The sequence below is a fragment of the Lagopus muta genome, chromosome 2, assembly GCF_023343835.1.
Source record: "Lagopus muta isolate bLagMut1 chromosome 2, bLagMut1 primary, whole genome shotgun sequence".
NCBI lineage: Eukaryota > Metazoa > Chordata > Aves > Galliformes > Phasianidae > Lagopus > Lagopus muta.
The window spans coordinates 931,763-949,993 of NC_064434.1; the positions used below are offsets into that span (position 1 = coordinate 931,763).

At 44.3% G+C, this 18,231-nt stretch overlaps 1 protein-coding gene across 2 annotated transcripts in view; it reads right to left on the minus strand.

Annotated features, from left to right (window-relative positions):
- Positions 1 to 18,231, minus strand: part of LOC125688827 (CD2 associated protein) — a 65,975-nt gene that overhangs the window by 14,949 nt on the left and 32,795 nt on the right. For both annotated transcript variants that reach the window (XM_048935336.1, XM_048935335.1), the window contains exons 3-10: positions 15,093 to 15,246; positions 12,220 to 12,320; positions 9,900 to 10,020; positions 8,723 to 8,907; positions 5,180 to 5,288; positions 2,114 to 2,205; positions 1,324 to 1,428; positions 219 to 255 (exon numbers count right to left, since the gene is read on the minus strand). In XM_048935336.1, the coding sequence (XP_048791293.1) occupies positions 219 to 255; positions 1,324 to 1,428; positions 2,114 to 2,205; positions 5,180 to 5,288; positions 8,723 to 8,907; positions 9,900 to 10,020; positions 12,220 to 12,320; positions 15,093 to 15,246 (904 nt within the window). The remainder of the gene's footprint in view (positions 1 to 218; positions 256 to 1,323; positions 1,429 to 2,113; positions 2,206 to 5,179; positions 5,289 to 8,722; positions 8,908 to 9,899; positions 10,021 to 12,219; positions 12,321 to 15,092; positions 15,247 to 18,231) is intronic.

Sequence of the window (18,231 nt, forward strand, 5' to 3'; positions counted from 1 at the left end):
CATCATAATTTGGAAGAATATACAGCAGCAATACATAGCAGCAATAAAATATGTAAGGCATACAGTAACCTCAAAGTGTAACTAGGGCAGCTTCAGCACTGGGAAATACAAAGCTACTTCTGAATTCTCTTCTGAAGTCATGTACAGTTTTTGCATTTTACTACTTCCTCTACTACTACTTTTACACAGGCACCTACCAGCATGCACATCATACAGACCTGGAGTTTTCACTGGAGGTGGAGGTTTCTTTGGCTTCTGTAAAAGAAGTAAATAAAACAGATATTCTCTATCAGTGACAGACACATTTGCTTTTTGTTTTGCATAATCTAACATCTAGCTTATTTATGAGCTCATTTCAAAGCACTTCACAAAGGAGGCAATCAATGTGCAGACAGGAAACAAAGAGAGAACTTGAGTATTCATCTGATATCTCCCAGCCAACAAGTTACCAGAACAGGAACAAAACACAGGGTTTCTTCGAGTCTTAGAGCTGCACTTCAGCTGCAGAATAGATTTAAATATCAAGGTGCCACACTTGATATTTCACACTGAATGTTACCCAATTTTACAGGGCTGCCACTCTTCACTTTCCATCAACTGACAAAAATCATAGAATCACAGAATTACCAAGGTTGGAAAAGGCCTCCAAGATCATCCAAGTGCAACTGTCCACCTCCCTCAATATTTCCCACCAAACCACGTACCTCAGTACAACATCTGAGCATTCTGTGAACAGCTCTGGGGGTGGTGACTGCACCACCTCCCTGGGCAGCCCATTCCAGCCCCTCACCACTACCTCATAGAAGCACTATTTCCTAACCTGACCTGCTGAGTGAAATCGAGCCATGTGCTGTCAATGTCTCAAGTCCCAGACCCAACAACACTCATTTCCATGTTCTGAAGCCCTTTTCAGCTGACACACAGACGTGGACATTTAGATGGTCTCATATGGAGCCAAATTCACCCTATCCTGCATGGGTGTACATGAGTCTTTCAGCTCTTTGCAAGCACACTTACAAGACTACAAATGAAAGAGAACAGGCTGCTCATCTCCCTTCAGACCTGTTAGTTTAATTCAGCCATTGGCTACACGTGTCAGCACAGTATCAGCACTGTACCTTTCTCTATGTGAGATCTATATGAGCATCTTTCTATTAAATATTTAAGACAAGTTGAACCTTTAGATCTTTCTTCTTCGATAATCTTCTTCAGTTAAAAACTGAACATTTGTATCAGTATTTTCAAGAGCACAATGTGCTGTGGAGTCTCATAACCCTTGCTGATACGTTTTTGTTTTACTAAATGAAAGACACAGGAACTTACAGGGAAGTCTTTATCAAATTCTTGTATTTGAACAGCAAAATTATCAGGGAAGACTCCTTCTTTACCATTGAGTTCTCCTCTCCACCAGCCTGGCTCTCCAGTGTCCTAAAACAAACAGCAGATTATTTCAATTAATATTTCCTTTTTATTTTTTTCCCAGAACAGAGAGAGTGAAAGTCTGTTCCTGGAACTCCTTTTTCAAAATACTGCATTCAGCAGAAGAATGCTATGCTACCTCAGCCAGGGGAAACAGCTCAGATCCGACTAGATTTGGCCACTTGGTTTTCTAAACACTGGTACTGTAACTTCATTCAAGGGAAGACAAGATCAGCAAGTGGAAGAAGAGAACAAAACCAGCTACGATCCAACGCACAGCAGTCAATGTTCTCGTCTTCCTTGACTGGAAACTTGTTCAGTAAATACTCTGTGAGGTTGGAACTGCACACAGTTCTACTAAATAAAAGAAATTCTGATGTGAATGATCAGGCTTATTGGTCTGAAAGGCAGAAAGTAAGCAAAGCTGCCCTTCTGAGGAAAAAATAGGCAAGTTAAGATAGAAGAAAAACAATAACAAAAAAAAGAACTGTAGCATGGAAATCCACTGTATGATCTTAGTGGATGGAGGCTTTGGTTGGTCCCTAACAGAACAATGTGCATTAATACATAAAGCTACTCAAATATTTTACCAAGCCCAACAATACTCCCCTGTCACACACTTTACTCAACATACTTTACTTCAGTATAAAACTTACAAAAGCAGTAAGTGGTTACAGGAAACTGAACATCTTACCTTACTGATAATTTGAATAATCTCTCCTTCTTTAAAACTCAGTTCATCATTTACACCTTCATGGGGAAATATTGTCCTGCAATACTCCTTGGCTGAAACAAAGCAGCACATCATGACATCGCATAGCATGGGGACCAAAGTCCTAAAGCTCACTCTGCTGTTTGAAAGCAGAGCTCAATATTCATACTGTAATCACTCTTCTACAGCAGCCATCCAGCACTATTCACTCTGTCATTCAAGACAGGAGGAAAACAAGATCATAGCAGAATGTAAGGGAGGTAGGTCTTCACTGACAGGTAAAGCCCTTTTCATTCACAATAGACTACTCAAAGTTGTAACATCATAGACTATGCAATACATTCTGTCTTCACTGGTTTATATATATATATGTATATGTGTGTATACATATATATATATATATATACACATGTATATATATACACACACACACATACACACATATACACACACCCAATTCTGCTGCTTCAAACAAAAACATTGTTCTGCTGTAGTACCTATGAGCAGCATATACACAGCCTGTAATCCCTTATAACCTCAAAATTATCATAAATTCAATATCTGCAAGCCTAATTAAATACATTCCATTGCCTTATAGTGAGCCCAATTGCAGATATTTCAGATACCCCAGCAGTGCATTTGCTGAAGCTCTGCAGTCAAAACAAGGGACTGCTTGGCTGTAACCACCAGAAACCAGAGCTCATCTGAACAACCAGCTCTGACAGTCACAGCCCCTCTGGCATTAGGAGGAAGAATGACTCCTTTCTTCCCATTTGATACACTACAATAATGCACCCACCTAAAGTAGAGAAAACTATTTCAGTTCAAACAGACAGAAGATTTGTTTTCCTTTCCTATGCTAGAATAAAAATAACACAAGGAAGCCAAAATATAGTAACGTAGAAGTTTGAATTGCAAAGCACTTTTTGCATTACATTTCATTATTACAAACTAATGAATCTGAACTTTGGACTCCCTCTTAATTTCCAATGACTGAGGACTAAGTGTACAGCAGCAGCAATCCCAGATGTTGGACTCAAACACAGTGGGGATGGGGGGGGAACAAACAGTGATTCCTATCATATTTTTTAAACAAAATGCTTTTTCACATATTTGCCTCAGAGGCCACAACAGGCTTCCCAGAAATAGCAGAGGCTCACTGAAATAAGGCACAGCAGTTTAAACATTTTGAGAGCTCCCTGTTTAGCTGTTAAACACAGGTTATTTTTAACTCTCTCAAAAGTGAGGATCACGTAATTGTACCTTGGTCTGTATTAAAATAGAAACACGAAGAAAGAACACCAAGCTTTCTTTCAAAGGTTACAAGACATTATCTATAGATGTTATCTACTAATGTTCTCCTGCAACATTTATAACTACCACACTTCACCTTTCAGGAGCGCTTACTTCTATGGGGAGTAGAATCTTAGCAAAGAATCACAGAATAGTTTGGGTTGGAAGGGGCCTCAAGGATCACGAAGCTCCAACCCCCCTGTGCCATGCAGGGCCACCAACCTCCCCATTTCACAGCAGCCCAGGCTGCCCAGGGCCCCATCCAACCTGGCCTTGAACACCTCCAGGGATGGACGGGGCATCACAGCCTCTCTGGGCAGCTGTTCCAGCACCTCACCACTCTCACAGCATGAGAGTCAACACATCACACACAAACTTATTTTGATAGACGTTCTGCAACAACAAAACTTAACAGCTAACTGCTCTGACCCCACTCCACCAAACAGCAATGCCCAGCATGCCATCCAGCACAGAAAGCCATGGCCGGCTCACACAGCCAGGCACTTTGCACACTGCTAGAGATACAGATAAGGCAGGGCTCTTACTAACATCTCTGCCAATCCAAGTGCTGTTCCGCCTGATTACACAACCCCCAACTGCGGGCAAAAAGCCAATGACCTGTTGTTTGTTTAATTCTGCTAATTACGTACTCCCTGTACAATAACTCACTTTCACCAAAATAACTGATTTCTGCATAAAAATATACTTGAAATTCCAATACAGAAGTTGAAAAACCATCTTTATTTGGAAGCAGGCAGAATGAGCCATCCACACACTGCATAGAATCACAGAATCCCAGCATGGCCTGGGTTGCAAAGGCCCACAGCGCTCCTCCAGTCCCAACCCCTGCTGTGTGCAGGTCGCCAACCAGCAGCCCAGGCTGCCCAGAGCCACATCCAGCCTGGCCTCCAATGCCTGCAGGGATGGGGCATCCACAGCCTCCTTGGGCAACCTGTGCCAGTGCCTCACCACCCTCGGGGGGAAAAACTTCCTCCTCATCTCCAACCCAAACCTCCCCTGTCTCACTTTAAAACCATTCCCCTTGTCCTAACTGAAGTCAGCTTTCTCTTTGGGGCTGACACTCCCAGAAGAGGCTTTGTGTTGGCTGAAAAAAAAAAAAAAAAAAAAAAAAAAAAAGAAGCATCCCTCTGGACATAAACTATGCAATGTGGTTGTTCAGTGAAGGCATCAATTCTTAGAAGCAACTTTTGTTATTATTGTTATAAACAGAAATCCAAAGGAACTGGACTATCTGGAGAACAGATTTCAACAGAACGTAAATATTATGTTTTCTGATGCAAGAAACTCAGCATACATCTATGAGAGCACACGAACCAGCAACTGCACTGTAAGCCCTACCCCTACAGCCATTCCTGTGACCTGGGCCAGAAACCAAGTTTAGGGCCTGCTCACACAGCAATAGTTCTCCAGCATCCCAGCTGGCTGCTTAGAGCTAGGCAAAATGAAAGCCAGTTCAAGTATGGTAACACAGCAAATGAATGCCAACTGAAAACCCTGGCCTTGTTTTCTTCCTTGCAAATGTTTTCAATTAATTTTCTGCCCAAATGTGAGCAAAAACTCCTTCAGACACGTCCACATTTGTGTAACTCCTCCAAGGCAAAGAACGTGACACGCAAAAAAAGACACACAGAACTACGAGATTTTGAACAGGAGAGCAAAATAATCTGGTTTGAAATCCAAATACTTCCTCCACATAAAGCCACCACATAACAGCTGTGCTTCCCTTCGCCTCACCTTTTGGTTTGCCTTCAGCTTCTGACTTCGGTGCCTCTGACGAGTTCTCCATTTTTGCTACGCGAGGAAAATGAGCGAGCTTTGAGCCAGGAGGATGGTTAGGTGATGGCTGTAGGAACCAAAGAGAACCTTGTTAACAGAAGCTCATTATAAGCTGAGATGGTGTGAATTATCACCTCCAAAACATTCACCGAGATTCTCCATTAAGTACTTAATGCACTAGCCATAACAGTAACTGCAGTAAGGGTTTGTGTATAGCAGTAGGGTTTGAAAAGCATAGCTTTTGAACTGGAAGCTATATTGCCATATATACTTCTGCACTGGTATTTCAATCTTCCCAAATGTTGCTGTTCTACTACTGAAACTGCCTCTTCTGGCCCAGAACAGAAGTGGTCCTTTAACAGCTCTGCTGACAGCAACTCACTGACCGTATCTACTTGACACTGGGATACAGCAGGAATCTTCAGTAGCCACCCACCACCTCAGCTGAAGAGTTTATTTGTTTTGAAACTATTGCCACAGATATAAGAGCACATGCAAGTCTGCCCTAACTTCCCTTCGCTCTCAGTGGTTCACAGAACACAACCCCATGTAGTAGATATCCATCCAACAGACATTCTCTCCTGCATCACAAGATGCTTGGGTATGAAGTCTCAGAGTAAAGATCGAGCCAAAGTAATTGTTCCAGTCTGCATGACATACGCTGAGCTGTTGGGAAGACTCAGCTTCAATTGCATTCATTTTTTCATAGCCATAAGAGCCACAAACAGAATATCCTACAGTCAGTGCAAACCTGAGCAACCCTAGTGGTGTTACCAATGTGAAAAATCCCACTGCCTTTACTTACCCTATCTATGCCTTGCTACTTGCAATTAAGCTTTGCAGACTTACCACTGCCAGAGAGACCAGAGTTCCTCTCCTCAAACACAGCTGATGGCTGTGTGCTGGACGCCCTGACATGCCATACAATAAGCTATCTATGGCCATCTGGGACGTTTGGAGAGCGCTCACGCAATTTACTTCACTCCATAAAGGAAGCACTAAAATAACCCACCTATGACATTAAACAAGTCCAGTATGGAATCTTCCCTAACTTCCCTCTTTCCAAAATGAGATGCAATTAGAAGCGTGAGAGGAAGTTTAGGCAGACAGGGTATAAATAACCCAAACCCATGCAGGATGCTGAAGCTAACTGAAAGGCACAAACATCCAAAGTGCTCAGAGCGCTCAGTCTGCCTGTGCTGAGCAGTCCTGGAAAAAAGCCTTCTCTGCTCTACAGTTTCCTGACTGCCTTTTTTCCCTTGCTGTCTTAAGGATGGAGAACACCCATCCAGTCCCCCTCCATTGAAATCCAAAGTGAGTTGAGCAGAAATCTGAAGAAACCATCCATTTTCGCAAAGCCTCTGTGAGAACTACCTCTGCGGGGCTCCTCATGCTCTCCTCCAGGCACATCTGCCTTCGGGATGACTTTGGCAACGAGCTTAAGTGGAATATTAAATGCAAAACTCAACTGTTTATTTTATTGCCTCTAAGTTATGAGAAACTGCTTTCTCACTTCATTTCCCATCTTCTGAGAAACAGCCCATAACAACACAAGGCAAAGAACAAAATAAAGCACCAGTGCATTTCAGCGTTCATGTAGTCAAATAACATGGTCCAAAACAGCTTAGCAGATTTCTTACCAATTGAATGTGTATTTTAGGTAAGATCTCCCACTCCCAAGCTATAAGCTACAAAGTAGGGAAAGTTGCCTTTCAAAAAGCAATCATGAACAGTCCATGCAAATTGAGAGTAATGATCTGAAATTCTGACAGCATTCACACAAAGGTGGAGCAACTCCCATGGATTCCTATTTGAGCAGACAAAGCCTGAAGGGAATGCAGACTCATGTGCCTTCCCTCGGGCCTTGCAACCCCCAGAGCACAAACAGCACATTGGTAACTTCAGTTTTCTGAACCACCTCAGGATTTCACTAAACCCAGAAGAAAAGAGGATGCACACAGTGTTACAGTTGGATGAGTATCTCTTGTAGCACTGCTACCAAGAAGGTGTGGGGCAGAAAGGCCAAACATATTAGAGGTGCCTGTCCCTCCTCTCTGCCTGCCCTCCTTTCACTCCCTGCCCTGCAGCACTGCAGTTATTTCTGGGCAAGCAGAAGAAAGCAAATCAGTCAGGACTGCCTTTTCCAAAAGCAGCATTAATAGTCATAACACAGATAATATGAATTTTTACAGAGGTTTTAAAAGCTTTCTTGAATCGATCACTTGAATAAAAACTGCAATACTGCGTTACCTCAAACATCAAAAGCAAAAACCCAGAGAATAAAAGTTCTCTGTGTACACTATGCAGCTATAGGCACTGTGCTGTGCTTATAGGGGTAAGCACTCTGTAGGGTTCATCACAACAGAACTGAACTTAAGTATATAATGTGATGTGCGTAGTGCCTCCTCAGCACTGTTAGGTGTGGAGAAGTACCCCTTTCACCACATACTCAAAAAAGGGGAAAAGCAAGTGAAAGAGGATGCAAAATTGTTAAAAAGTGCTTGTCACACATGCACTCAGCTTATGGCAACATCAATGAAGCCAAAAATCTGGCAGCATTCACTGCAGGACACTTCTGCTAGTAGCAATGCACCATACCCAGTACTGTCTCTCAACATCCACCACAACACTGAAGGAAAACCACAACACGATATCTCTTGAAGAAACTCAGCAGCCCAGACTACATACAAAGTCAGTTAAAGAGAAAAGAATTACCAGAGCCTGCTGTAGATCACAGAATGGCCTGGGTTGGAAGGGACCTCAAGGATCACGAAGCTCCAACCCCCCTGTGCCATGCAGGGCCACCAACCTCCCCATTTCACAGCAGCCCAGGCTGCCCAGGGCCCCATCCAACCTGGCCTTGAACACCTCCAGGGATGGACGGGGCATCACAGCCTCTCTGGGCAGCTGTTCCAGCACCTCACCACTCTCACAGCACACAACTTCCCCTGACATCCAACCTCCATCTGCCCTCCCTCAACTCCAAACCATTTCCCCTTGTCCTGCCAGATGTGTTGGAACACCTATTATGTCTTAAACCACCAGGCTTTGAAAGTTTGATCTTCCCTCTCTGCTTTTTTGGTTTTGCTTTGCTTTTTAATGTCAAACATTTGAATAGAACTTTTTGCCTCCATAGTGGCTATTCAAGGCCAGGCTGGATGTGGCTCTGGGCAGCCTGGGCTGCTGGTTGGCGACCTGCACACAGCAGGGGGTTGGGACTGGAGGAGCGCTGTGGGCCTTTGCAGCCCAGGCCATGCTGGGATTCTCTGATATAACTCACAGAAGTTGGGGGTTTTTGCATTGTTTTATAGGTAAGACTCTACTCTTTCCTTTTCCACGGTACCCCTCAGAGGATTACAGTCTGATTATTGAACAATACTGATGAATTTATGACAGACAACACCAACACAATATTTGTTCTCCAGATGTCAGGTTTTGGGTTTTTTTTCCTCCTTTTTTAAATACAGGAAACCCCAAAAAAGACTATGAAGCACTACAAACCTTATCTTGCTTTTTATCCTCTGATTCATTACTGGATAATCTTGTCTTAAGCTTAACTGAGCCTTCTTTAAAGATATCTCCAAACCCAACACCTCGAATTTTCTTTGGCTGTGCTGGTCCAGATCCAGGCTCATTTTCATTCCCAGGAGAGGCCACAGGTGAGGTAGGACCACTGAAAACAGGCTCTGATAGGGAAAGAAAGTAAAAAAAAAAAAAAAAAAGGAAAAAATAGTTGTTTTAAAAGCTGAAAATATCTTTGCTCTTCAGAGGGAAAAACAGAAGAGGAACAGCTGTGTGAATTGCTCTTGTAAACAGTTTCCTACAGCTGTAATCCCTCACGTTCTGTTCCAGCTGTACATTGAACGTAAGTCCATTTGAAATGATGCCAATGTTATACTGAGTATTCTGACAACCAACTTGTTAGCCCATTAATATTTCTTGCCGTTTCAACTATAATCAATGTTCCATAGTCTGTTATCTGTTCTGTTAATTTTTGTGAACGTACAGCACAGCTATAGCTGCTAGAATCAATAAAGATTATTGATGACCTCAAAGATTGCTGTGTTTCAACAGCCACAGCAGAGCAAACTGATGCACTTCTAGAGACTGATGTCTCTCCAGGAACCAAGAGCAGCTTTGCTATTGCTCAAAACAAGTACTAACAAATAACCCAAACAATCTCTTTGTGAATTTATTTAAATAGCTTAATGATATTAAGGTACTATTACAACATGTTCAACATTTAAATCAGATTAAAGCTGTTTGAAATTGTTTGCTGGTAGATAACAGAAGTATTCACAGTTTTGTTCCAACTTTCAGATACAAGGGACAGCATTTACTCACACTCCTCAAACTAATATTTGCAGGCATGCCATTTCCATAATGCCTCAGAACATAACACCTCTGAAGTAGAGTTTCAAGGCAACAGACCAAGTGACAGCTGCAGACAGTCTGCTTCCACCTCAGCTATAGAGCCACAGGGGAACAGCTCGATTTCCACCCGCCTTACCATCAGATCAAGCACCGATCCAGTGTCCATTTTTGTATTTCTCAGACAGTACCTCAAAAAGACTTTATTCTTAGAGTCAAATAGAAGGTTGTACAACCACAATGCTCCAAATTACACCTGAGGTTTAAAACTACTTTGCTAAGGGTTTAGGACAGAACAGAACGCCACCTGCATCATCCAGAGCATCCTGTGTTTCTCCGTCATCTGCCAATTCCAGCTCTTTCACAAAGTTAGAAGGAAACAACCCCGACTTGCCGTTCAGTGTTCCGCTCCACCAGCCTTCCTCTACCTGCGTGGAAATAGTTTGCATATTACTAACTAAGGAAAAAAGGAGATGTAAATGTAACCACCACTGCAACGTTTAATTATGGCATCAAAGCAATTTAAGAGATGCTTATCCATTGCATTCACACTTCACTTCTAAAACACTGTGAACAATTTTGGGAAACATCAACTGACCGTGGCTTACCTTAAAAATAATAAAATAGCATACCAAACACATAGAAACAGTCACCAGAAATGAGAGCAAGTAAATAATTTACTGCCATTTCCATCTCCATAGCAACAATCCTGCCATGAGATCAGTCCTACGTCTTACAATCCAGAACAGCAAAACGTTCATCACCTCCCTCGAGAACAGACAGAACATCAGGAATTATTTATTTAACAGGAAAGAAAAGACAGCTCTATTTGTGAAATAAAGACAACTAGCTGTCCAGCTTCCTAAGGAGACTTCTGGGCAGTTTTGCTGCCAGTCTGTACCTTCCAGTTCCCATCAGTCTGATTTCCTCTGGCTTTGCATCTGTTGAAACCTGTGTGTTCTGATAGAAGATAAACCTTTCTGGATGCTAACACTAGAGATGACCATTTGAGGACACCTTGCATTTCAAAATCCTACTACAGGACACCATTTCCACCATAAGGAGGCACTGCTTTGGGGCACACATCAGTGCTTTCTATTAATTCTACCAAGTTATTTCTGTAACAGGACAGCACCCAGACTTCTGAGAAAAAGGGAAAAAGTGACAAACAACTTTGCTGGTCTGGATTCTTTTTTAAAGACCCAACAGTGAAGGCTGTGCACATACCACAGACAAGCACACTATTTGGTTCTGTACCCAGCAACTATGGAGGAAAAGACACAAAGGAGAAAGAAAAGGTTTGCAGAAATCATAGAACTATCATTTGTGCATGTGCCTTGCCTGCACAGCCCACAAGTTCTGATAACAGAAAAGCCTGGTTAATCAACATACTGCACACAGCTCTTCCCTGTTCCTGAGCCTTACAGCCAGCCCTCCTTGATGCTAGTCAGGTCATTTCTGAAGCCATCTACCTCCAGTCTTCAGCTCACCATCAATAGGACAAGGTGTGGGACCAGAGGAGGGCCAGGAGGAGGGAGCTGCATTATTTGTCTGCCTATTAGGAACTGAGAAGAAGTTTAACTTTTCTTTTCTTGAAACAGTTGCCAAAGTTACACATCAGCTCATCAGAGCAACTGAATACAGTTCAATCACTGAGAACTGAGCTGGATGTGGCTCTGGGCAGCCTGGTCTGCTGGTTGGTGATGCTGCAAATAGCAGGGGGTTGGAACTGGATGAGTGTTGTGAGCCTTTGCAATCCAGGCCAGTCTATGGTTCTGTGATATGAATATGGAAACTGCACTGCATGTACATGTCAGTTATACACACAGAAAGGTTATAACAAAAAACTAACAAGCAGTCCATATAAATGAATCTCAAGAGGCTTCACATACATACTTTTGAACCACAATCCTAAGTGGATTTCCCTTTTTTGTTAGTTTTCAAATAAGTTGGTGTGTTCTGAGCACCCATTCTGAGGGACTGATTACTGGACAAGCATTTTCTGGGCCAGCTATCCTCACAGTCCTCTGTGGAAGCACACAGCCTTGGAGGAATTTGCTCTTCATTGAAAGCTGCCTAGGGTGTGGGAAAGGGATTAGCAAGGGCACAGGAAACAAGCAGCAACAGAAGAACAAAACCAGAGCACGTCCCCAAAAAACAGTTCCTAAGCAGCCATGAAGCCATGACTGCTGTAACTAGCAGCTTCCACAAATTAAGCTAAATATCCAGGAGCACCCCTTTACAAAATGCCCGTAACGGTATTTGTGACGCTGACTTTAGTGAGCAGGTTTACCAAGACACTTGCTGAAGCTAACAGTGACTGCTATCTTCATTCTAACAGAATCCCTCAGGCTAACAGAACAAATGGTAGAGCTCAATGGTGCAAACACATCCGGGAGCATAACTACTTCCTTACCAAGAGAAAGGGAAAGTCACTCCTGGCAAGCACTGGGATCCCATTCCCCTTGTCCCATCACCACTCACCCTCACAAACAGCCGTTCCCCCTCCTGTTTATCTGCTCCCTTCAAGCACTGAAAGGCCACAATGAGGTCTCCCCACAGCCTTCTCTTCTCCAAGCTAAAAAATGTTTGGCCACACGAAGAAGCAGCTCTGTACCACAGCTCACCTCCTCACTGATGTCAATCACATCCCCAACCTTGAGCTCCAGCTCATCTTCGTTCTGCGGGAGGTACTCGAAGAGCACTTTGCACTGCCGCTTCTTGGGCTCTGATGGGAGAGAAAGGGAGAAACAACAACACTTAGAAATGAAAGGTGCTTTTTCCTCAGCTCCTGAGGGTCAGATGTGACAAGAACACTTGTAAGCTACCCCCAACAGCCATGAAATATGCTTCTTTTTTTCCAGTTGTGTCATTTCAGCCTATCCCACTATACCTTAGATGCAGCTTGAAAACAATCGAGCACCTCACACTGCTAGTTACAGATAAGCAAATACTACACAGACAACTGCTAACATGCAATAAAAAAACATGTTGACACAAGCAAGTCAGAGATGCCCCCAGTACTGTGAATTTCAACCTATTTCCTGAGTGAAATCTACTAAAATGACCATTGGCTGCAGCATTAGCATTTGTTTTGACACCAAGTCTGCAGGTTTGAGCCTCCTGTCCTTCAGCAGTACTGAAAGAAGTGATCAATGCTGTGCTCTTCTCCATGCTCAAGTGCCAATGGCAGCTTTTGCTTTCTGCCCTGTAGCAGAGACCTCGCTAACTTCACAGCTGAGGAACTGCTTGTCTCGCATTTCTGAAACCTAAATATAGTTTTAAATACAAAAACCATTCTTTTCCCAGTGCAAATAGAGTCAAGAAATCAAGCTAAAGCATTAATGAGCAGGGTTTCACAGGGGCAAAATTAAAATAAGTAGCTATCTGTAGATGTTCACCAGAAATAATTGCAACATTTCAGGCATTAAAATGACATGACATCCTAATGGGGGAAGGTGCTGAAGGGGCTTCCAACACCCCCTCCAGCCAGAGGTGGAGCCCACCATCACCCCACCATGCTGCACCTATGCTACAGCGCTGCTGTGCTCACAGGGTTTATGCTTTTTGCCTTCAAACAGAAGGCTGTGCCTTGAGCCCTCACCCAGAACAGCCAGCATGCTTCTGAAGGCAACTGTCACCAGCAGCAATGATCCAACACACCTGCTTGATATAAAATCGTGCTATTTTCTCCAAGTGCTAAGGCTTACGGGACCCTGTGCTAGTATTTCTATACTCCCTTACACGAACTGATACTGCCTCCCAAGCTGCTCTATTTTGCAGTGTTGTTCCATTTGGGGTAGTATGGTTAGGTTGTGGTTGGACCTGATGGTCTTCGAGGTCTTTTCCAACCTGAGCAACTCTATGACTCTATGATTTATTACAAGAGAGCTGAAAGTCTGACCTCAGAAGATCAGAAGACTGTCAACATGCAGTGCTCTCAGTACAGAGCAAACCAGACACTGAGTAACATAGCAGCATCTGAGAGGGATCAGGAAACTGAGGACCTCAATGCTGGTGTACAGCTTCAGCTCTAGAAAGCAAAAAATCAGGAAATGAGAACATGAAGCTCTGTGGGTTAATTTCTAATAACATAAATGGTCACGTTATACACCTTTCTTTCAACTCATCAGCCCAAAATGATTATTACCTTGGTAGTAATTGAGATAAACAGTTATAGGCCCCTACTGCCCCCTACTATGTTTCCAGGGTTCCTTCTCTGGATGAGATTACTTGATCCTAAAAATTAAAAAGCTACAAGGCCATATTTCATATACATTTGATATCAGCTTTCTTTTTCACACTGTAATGCTACTCAACCTAAAAAAAAGCAGCTGTATTTCACATCTAGAACTCTCCTTCGCCTGCAATCCATTTTCAAAACAGTGCCTTCCAGCTGTGCTAATTGCCAGGCTGACCTGGGAAGCTCCCTGAGCAGCTCAGGAAGCAGAACCCAGCCTCACACATCGGGCTGGCTGCCACCACCTTGTTCTGCCCATTTCCAAAGCAATCTGTTTTGCCCTGTGTTTGTTCCATGCAGGGCAAACCAAACGTAGCACTTGGTTAACACAGCTAAGCACACCTTCAGTATTTTCATTTCCCTGAATAAATGCACTAAACTAACGGAAAGAAACACTGCCCAGAGCCTGATGTACAACAGCTGTGTTCAGTGGGAGCCATCCAAGGCCAACACACAGGACGTCCCACACACAGCTCAGCCTCTAAGCCACCCCACCAACATCCACCTCTGACGTCAAGGGCCAACATAATGAAATAGGAGGCATTACTTTCAGAGCAGCCCTTGCAGAATTACCAATACCTGCAATCCCTGCCTGGGGAAGTTTTCTCCTCTAGTTTTCAGGTAGTTTGATTTAACCACTGGCATTACAACATAGAAACTACAAACACAAAGGCAGCAATTTGCACTCCTGACCATCCTAGGGGTTCCATTTACAACCAAAAGGAAGATCACTACTTTTTCCCATACCTCTACTAACTCCATGTTATTTCATACCAGCAGAAACTTACCCAGTAAGAAAAACCTGAACTAGAAAGTATTTCCTCATCAAACAGCCTTGAATTTGTAGCAAAACTTATCTACAGTACATGTACTTACACTACAGAAGCGACCACAGGAGATTTTTAATTACCATGAACAGGCTTTCAGTCCTCATTTGGATACATTACAATATGAACTGAGCTCACATGAAAGTCAGTAGCAACAGTGACTTTTCATTGCCTCCTATGCTCATCAAAATAGCTAGGCAATATTCTCTGGGATATGGAAGGGGTCTAAATTCTGCTCCTGTAAGAATTCATCCTTACTGCCATTAAGAAAACTATATCATCTACCAGCACAGGCTGGCTTAGAATAAAAAGCTTGGGCTCCTGTGTCTCCAGCACATCCTTAAAACTGAGTCAGGCATGAAATAATTAACATTTATTAAAAAAATACTCATTGGCAGCTTATGCAATTGAAAGAACTCTAAACACTACGTACTCTTCTTGAAGCTTTTGGACGGCGGATGAGGCTGAATTCCTCCTGCTGGAAGCCCATAGGTGCAAATACGCTGCACAAGGCTTGCTACATTGCCAGATTTCTCCCTTCTGAGTGGCAGGGCATCATCCTTGGGCTCTACATCCTTCTTAACTTCCTGAAAGAAGAGATTTAAAAGATTGAGAGGCCATCAAAATTACCCAAGAGCTCAGTGTTTTTAGTGAGGTACTCTAAAAGATTTCACATACTTACCATCTGGTGTCTAATGACGTACTGTACTCAAAAACCATGGCATTCTGCATCTAAAAGTACTAAAGGCCTTTATAAACACGACCCTTGCATGCGCCCACATCAGGAGCTGGTAAGCCACGTGCCAAGCAAACTCAGAAACAAAGGCAGCATTTTAGCCATCAACTCCAACCCTTGGAAAAGCAACTTAGGGAAGTCCCACACCACAAGTTTTTAATTGGAAACTAAAAACAAAATACAAATATGAACTCAATGACAGAACCACAGTGTAGTGAGTTAATTAAACAATGATCACGTACATAAAGCTGCATTATGTGATAATCTCTGACTCAAAGCTCAGAAGACTGAGAGGGGACCTGATCCAGGTCTATCAGTATCTAAGGTGTGGGGGGCAGAATGGCGAGGCCGGACTCTTCTGTGGTGAGTGGAGACAGGACAAGGGGAAACGGCTGGAAACTGCAGCATAGGAAGTTCTGCACCAATGTGCGAAGGAACTTCTTTACAGTGAGGTGATGGAGCACTGGAACAGGCTGCCCAGGGAGGTGGGGGAGTCTCCTTCTCTGGAGATGTTCAAGACCTGCCTGGATGCCGACCTGTGCGACCTGCTGTAGGGAACCTGCTTTGGCAGGGGGTTGGACTCGGTGATCTCTGGAGGTCCCTTCCAACCCCTACAATTCTGTGTGATTCTGTGAAGCTGGTTACTGACAGGATGTAGGATACTGCCACAGAAAGGAAAAGAAAGTAACATGCAGAGAACAACAGACATTTTGCTGATACCACTGGAATTAACAGGAAACAGTTAACGTTTCAATTTAGAAGGAATGTAGCAATAGGAACAGACACCTATAAACAAGAAAGAATCAGTTCCTGACAGAAAAGCCACTGACTAAGCAGCCATTCCAACACATCAGCTCATTCCACGAGACTCTCCCTAAAAGTGAACGAATGCTCTGAGCACAAGAAGAGACCCGTCAGTCAGATCAGTGCTCTGGTCAGAGCACAGTTCCCAACAGCAGTTTGAGATGCTATTTAGAGACAGCCAGCATGCAATCTTGGGCACTTTCTGCTGTCTGACCTCCCAGATCTCCTGATCACCCATAGGGGTTTCATTAGGAAGGTCCATTCCTCCAGTCCCTTCAGTGTCTGCAGACAAATTTAATTCCTTTCTCAGCCCATGATCCCACCTTGGTGATAAATAGCAGACACCCTCCTCTAACATGAAGAATCCCCCCCTACCAGCTGCTTTAAGTGACAGCCTCCCACTCCCCACATGTGCTCCTTTAGTATAGCACTGCCTCCAAAGCCACGAGGACCTGGATCACGTCCCCTCAGCTCTATCCTTGCAGCTGCAGTCCCTGCTTGGCAGCTCCAGTGTCACGAGGCAGCTGCTCCATCCCCGTGACCATCTATCTATTTCCCCTGCTCAGCAGCCTTCCTCACGAGATCCTGTCCATCCTCGGGCTGCCACTTCACTCAGAGTGAAGGATTTTAGAGAACTGGAAATCACAATGCCAAACGTTCACGAGCCAATGCTCATCCCAGCTAAGATTTTCCTATGGACACAGCACAGGTCACTTTTTCTTCTAGCCATGGCTTGGACAGAAGATAGTTGCATTTAACAACTTCATGCTCGTCTACCATCTTTTCACTGCTCAGCTCCCCACCATTAGCACAACGTTTAACTAAGACTGTAACAAGACGCAGAAAATGGGGGTTTCTACCGTGAGATCTTCTCTGCACATCACTGGGGATGCAGAACAAATCTGGTATCAAGGCTGGTTCCTCAGAGATCCCACTGGCACATCACCCTGACAAAGCACCAGCAAGCCCAGTTTACCTTGGCCCATCAATCCCTTTGCAGGGCCTTTCTCCCCTCAGGCAGATCAACACTCCCTCAACTTGGTGCTGTCTGCAAATTTACTGAGGGTGCTCCCAATCCCCTCATCAAATCGTTAATGAAGATGTTAAACAGAAGCAGCCCCAGTACCGAGCCCTGGGGGACACCACTCTGGGCTGCCGAATGTCCAGCCTGAATCTCCCCTGCCGTAGCTTGAAACCATTCCCCCTGGTCCTATCACTGATGACACGAGAGAAGAGGCCGACCCCCAGCTCACTACAGCCTCCCTTCAGGAAGTTATAGAGAGCAATGAGGTCTCCCCTGAGCCTCCTCTTCTCCAGGCTGAACATTCCCAGCTCCTTCAGCCTCTCCTCATCAGCCCTGTGTTCCAGACCCCTCACCAGCTTTGTTGCCCTCCTTTGAACACGTTCCAGGGCCTCAATATCTTTCTTGCAGTGAGGGGCCCAAAACTGGACACAGTACTCAAGGTGCGGCCTCACGAGTGCTGAATATAGGGGAACAATCACCTCTCTGCTCCTGCTTGCAACACTGTTTCTGATGCAAGCCAGGATGCCATTGGCCTTCTTGGCCACCTGGGCACACTGTCAGCTCATGTTCAGCCGAGCATCAATCAATACCCCCAGGTCCATTTCCTCTACGCAGTCCTCCAGCCACACCGCCCCAAGCCTGTAGCGTCGCCTGGGGTTGTTGTGGCCGAAGTGCAGGACCCGGCATTTGGCCTTGTTGAAACTCATCCCATTGGCTCCAGCCCAGCTCTCCAGCCTGTCCAGATCCCTCTGTAGGGCCTCGCTACCCCCAGGCAGATCCACACTTCCAGCCAATTTGGTGTCATCTGCGAATTTACTGAGGGTGCACTCGATGCCCTCATCGAGGTCATCAATAAAGATATTGAAGAGGACAGGCCCCAGCACCAACCCCTGGGGAACACCGCTCATGACCAGTCACCAGCTGGATTTGACTCCATTCACCACCACTCTCTGTGCCCGGCCCTCCAGCCAGCTCCTTACCCAGCCAAGAGTGCACCCATCCAAGCCT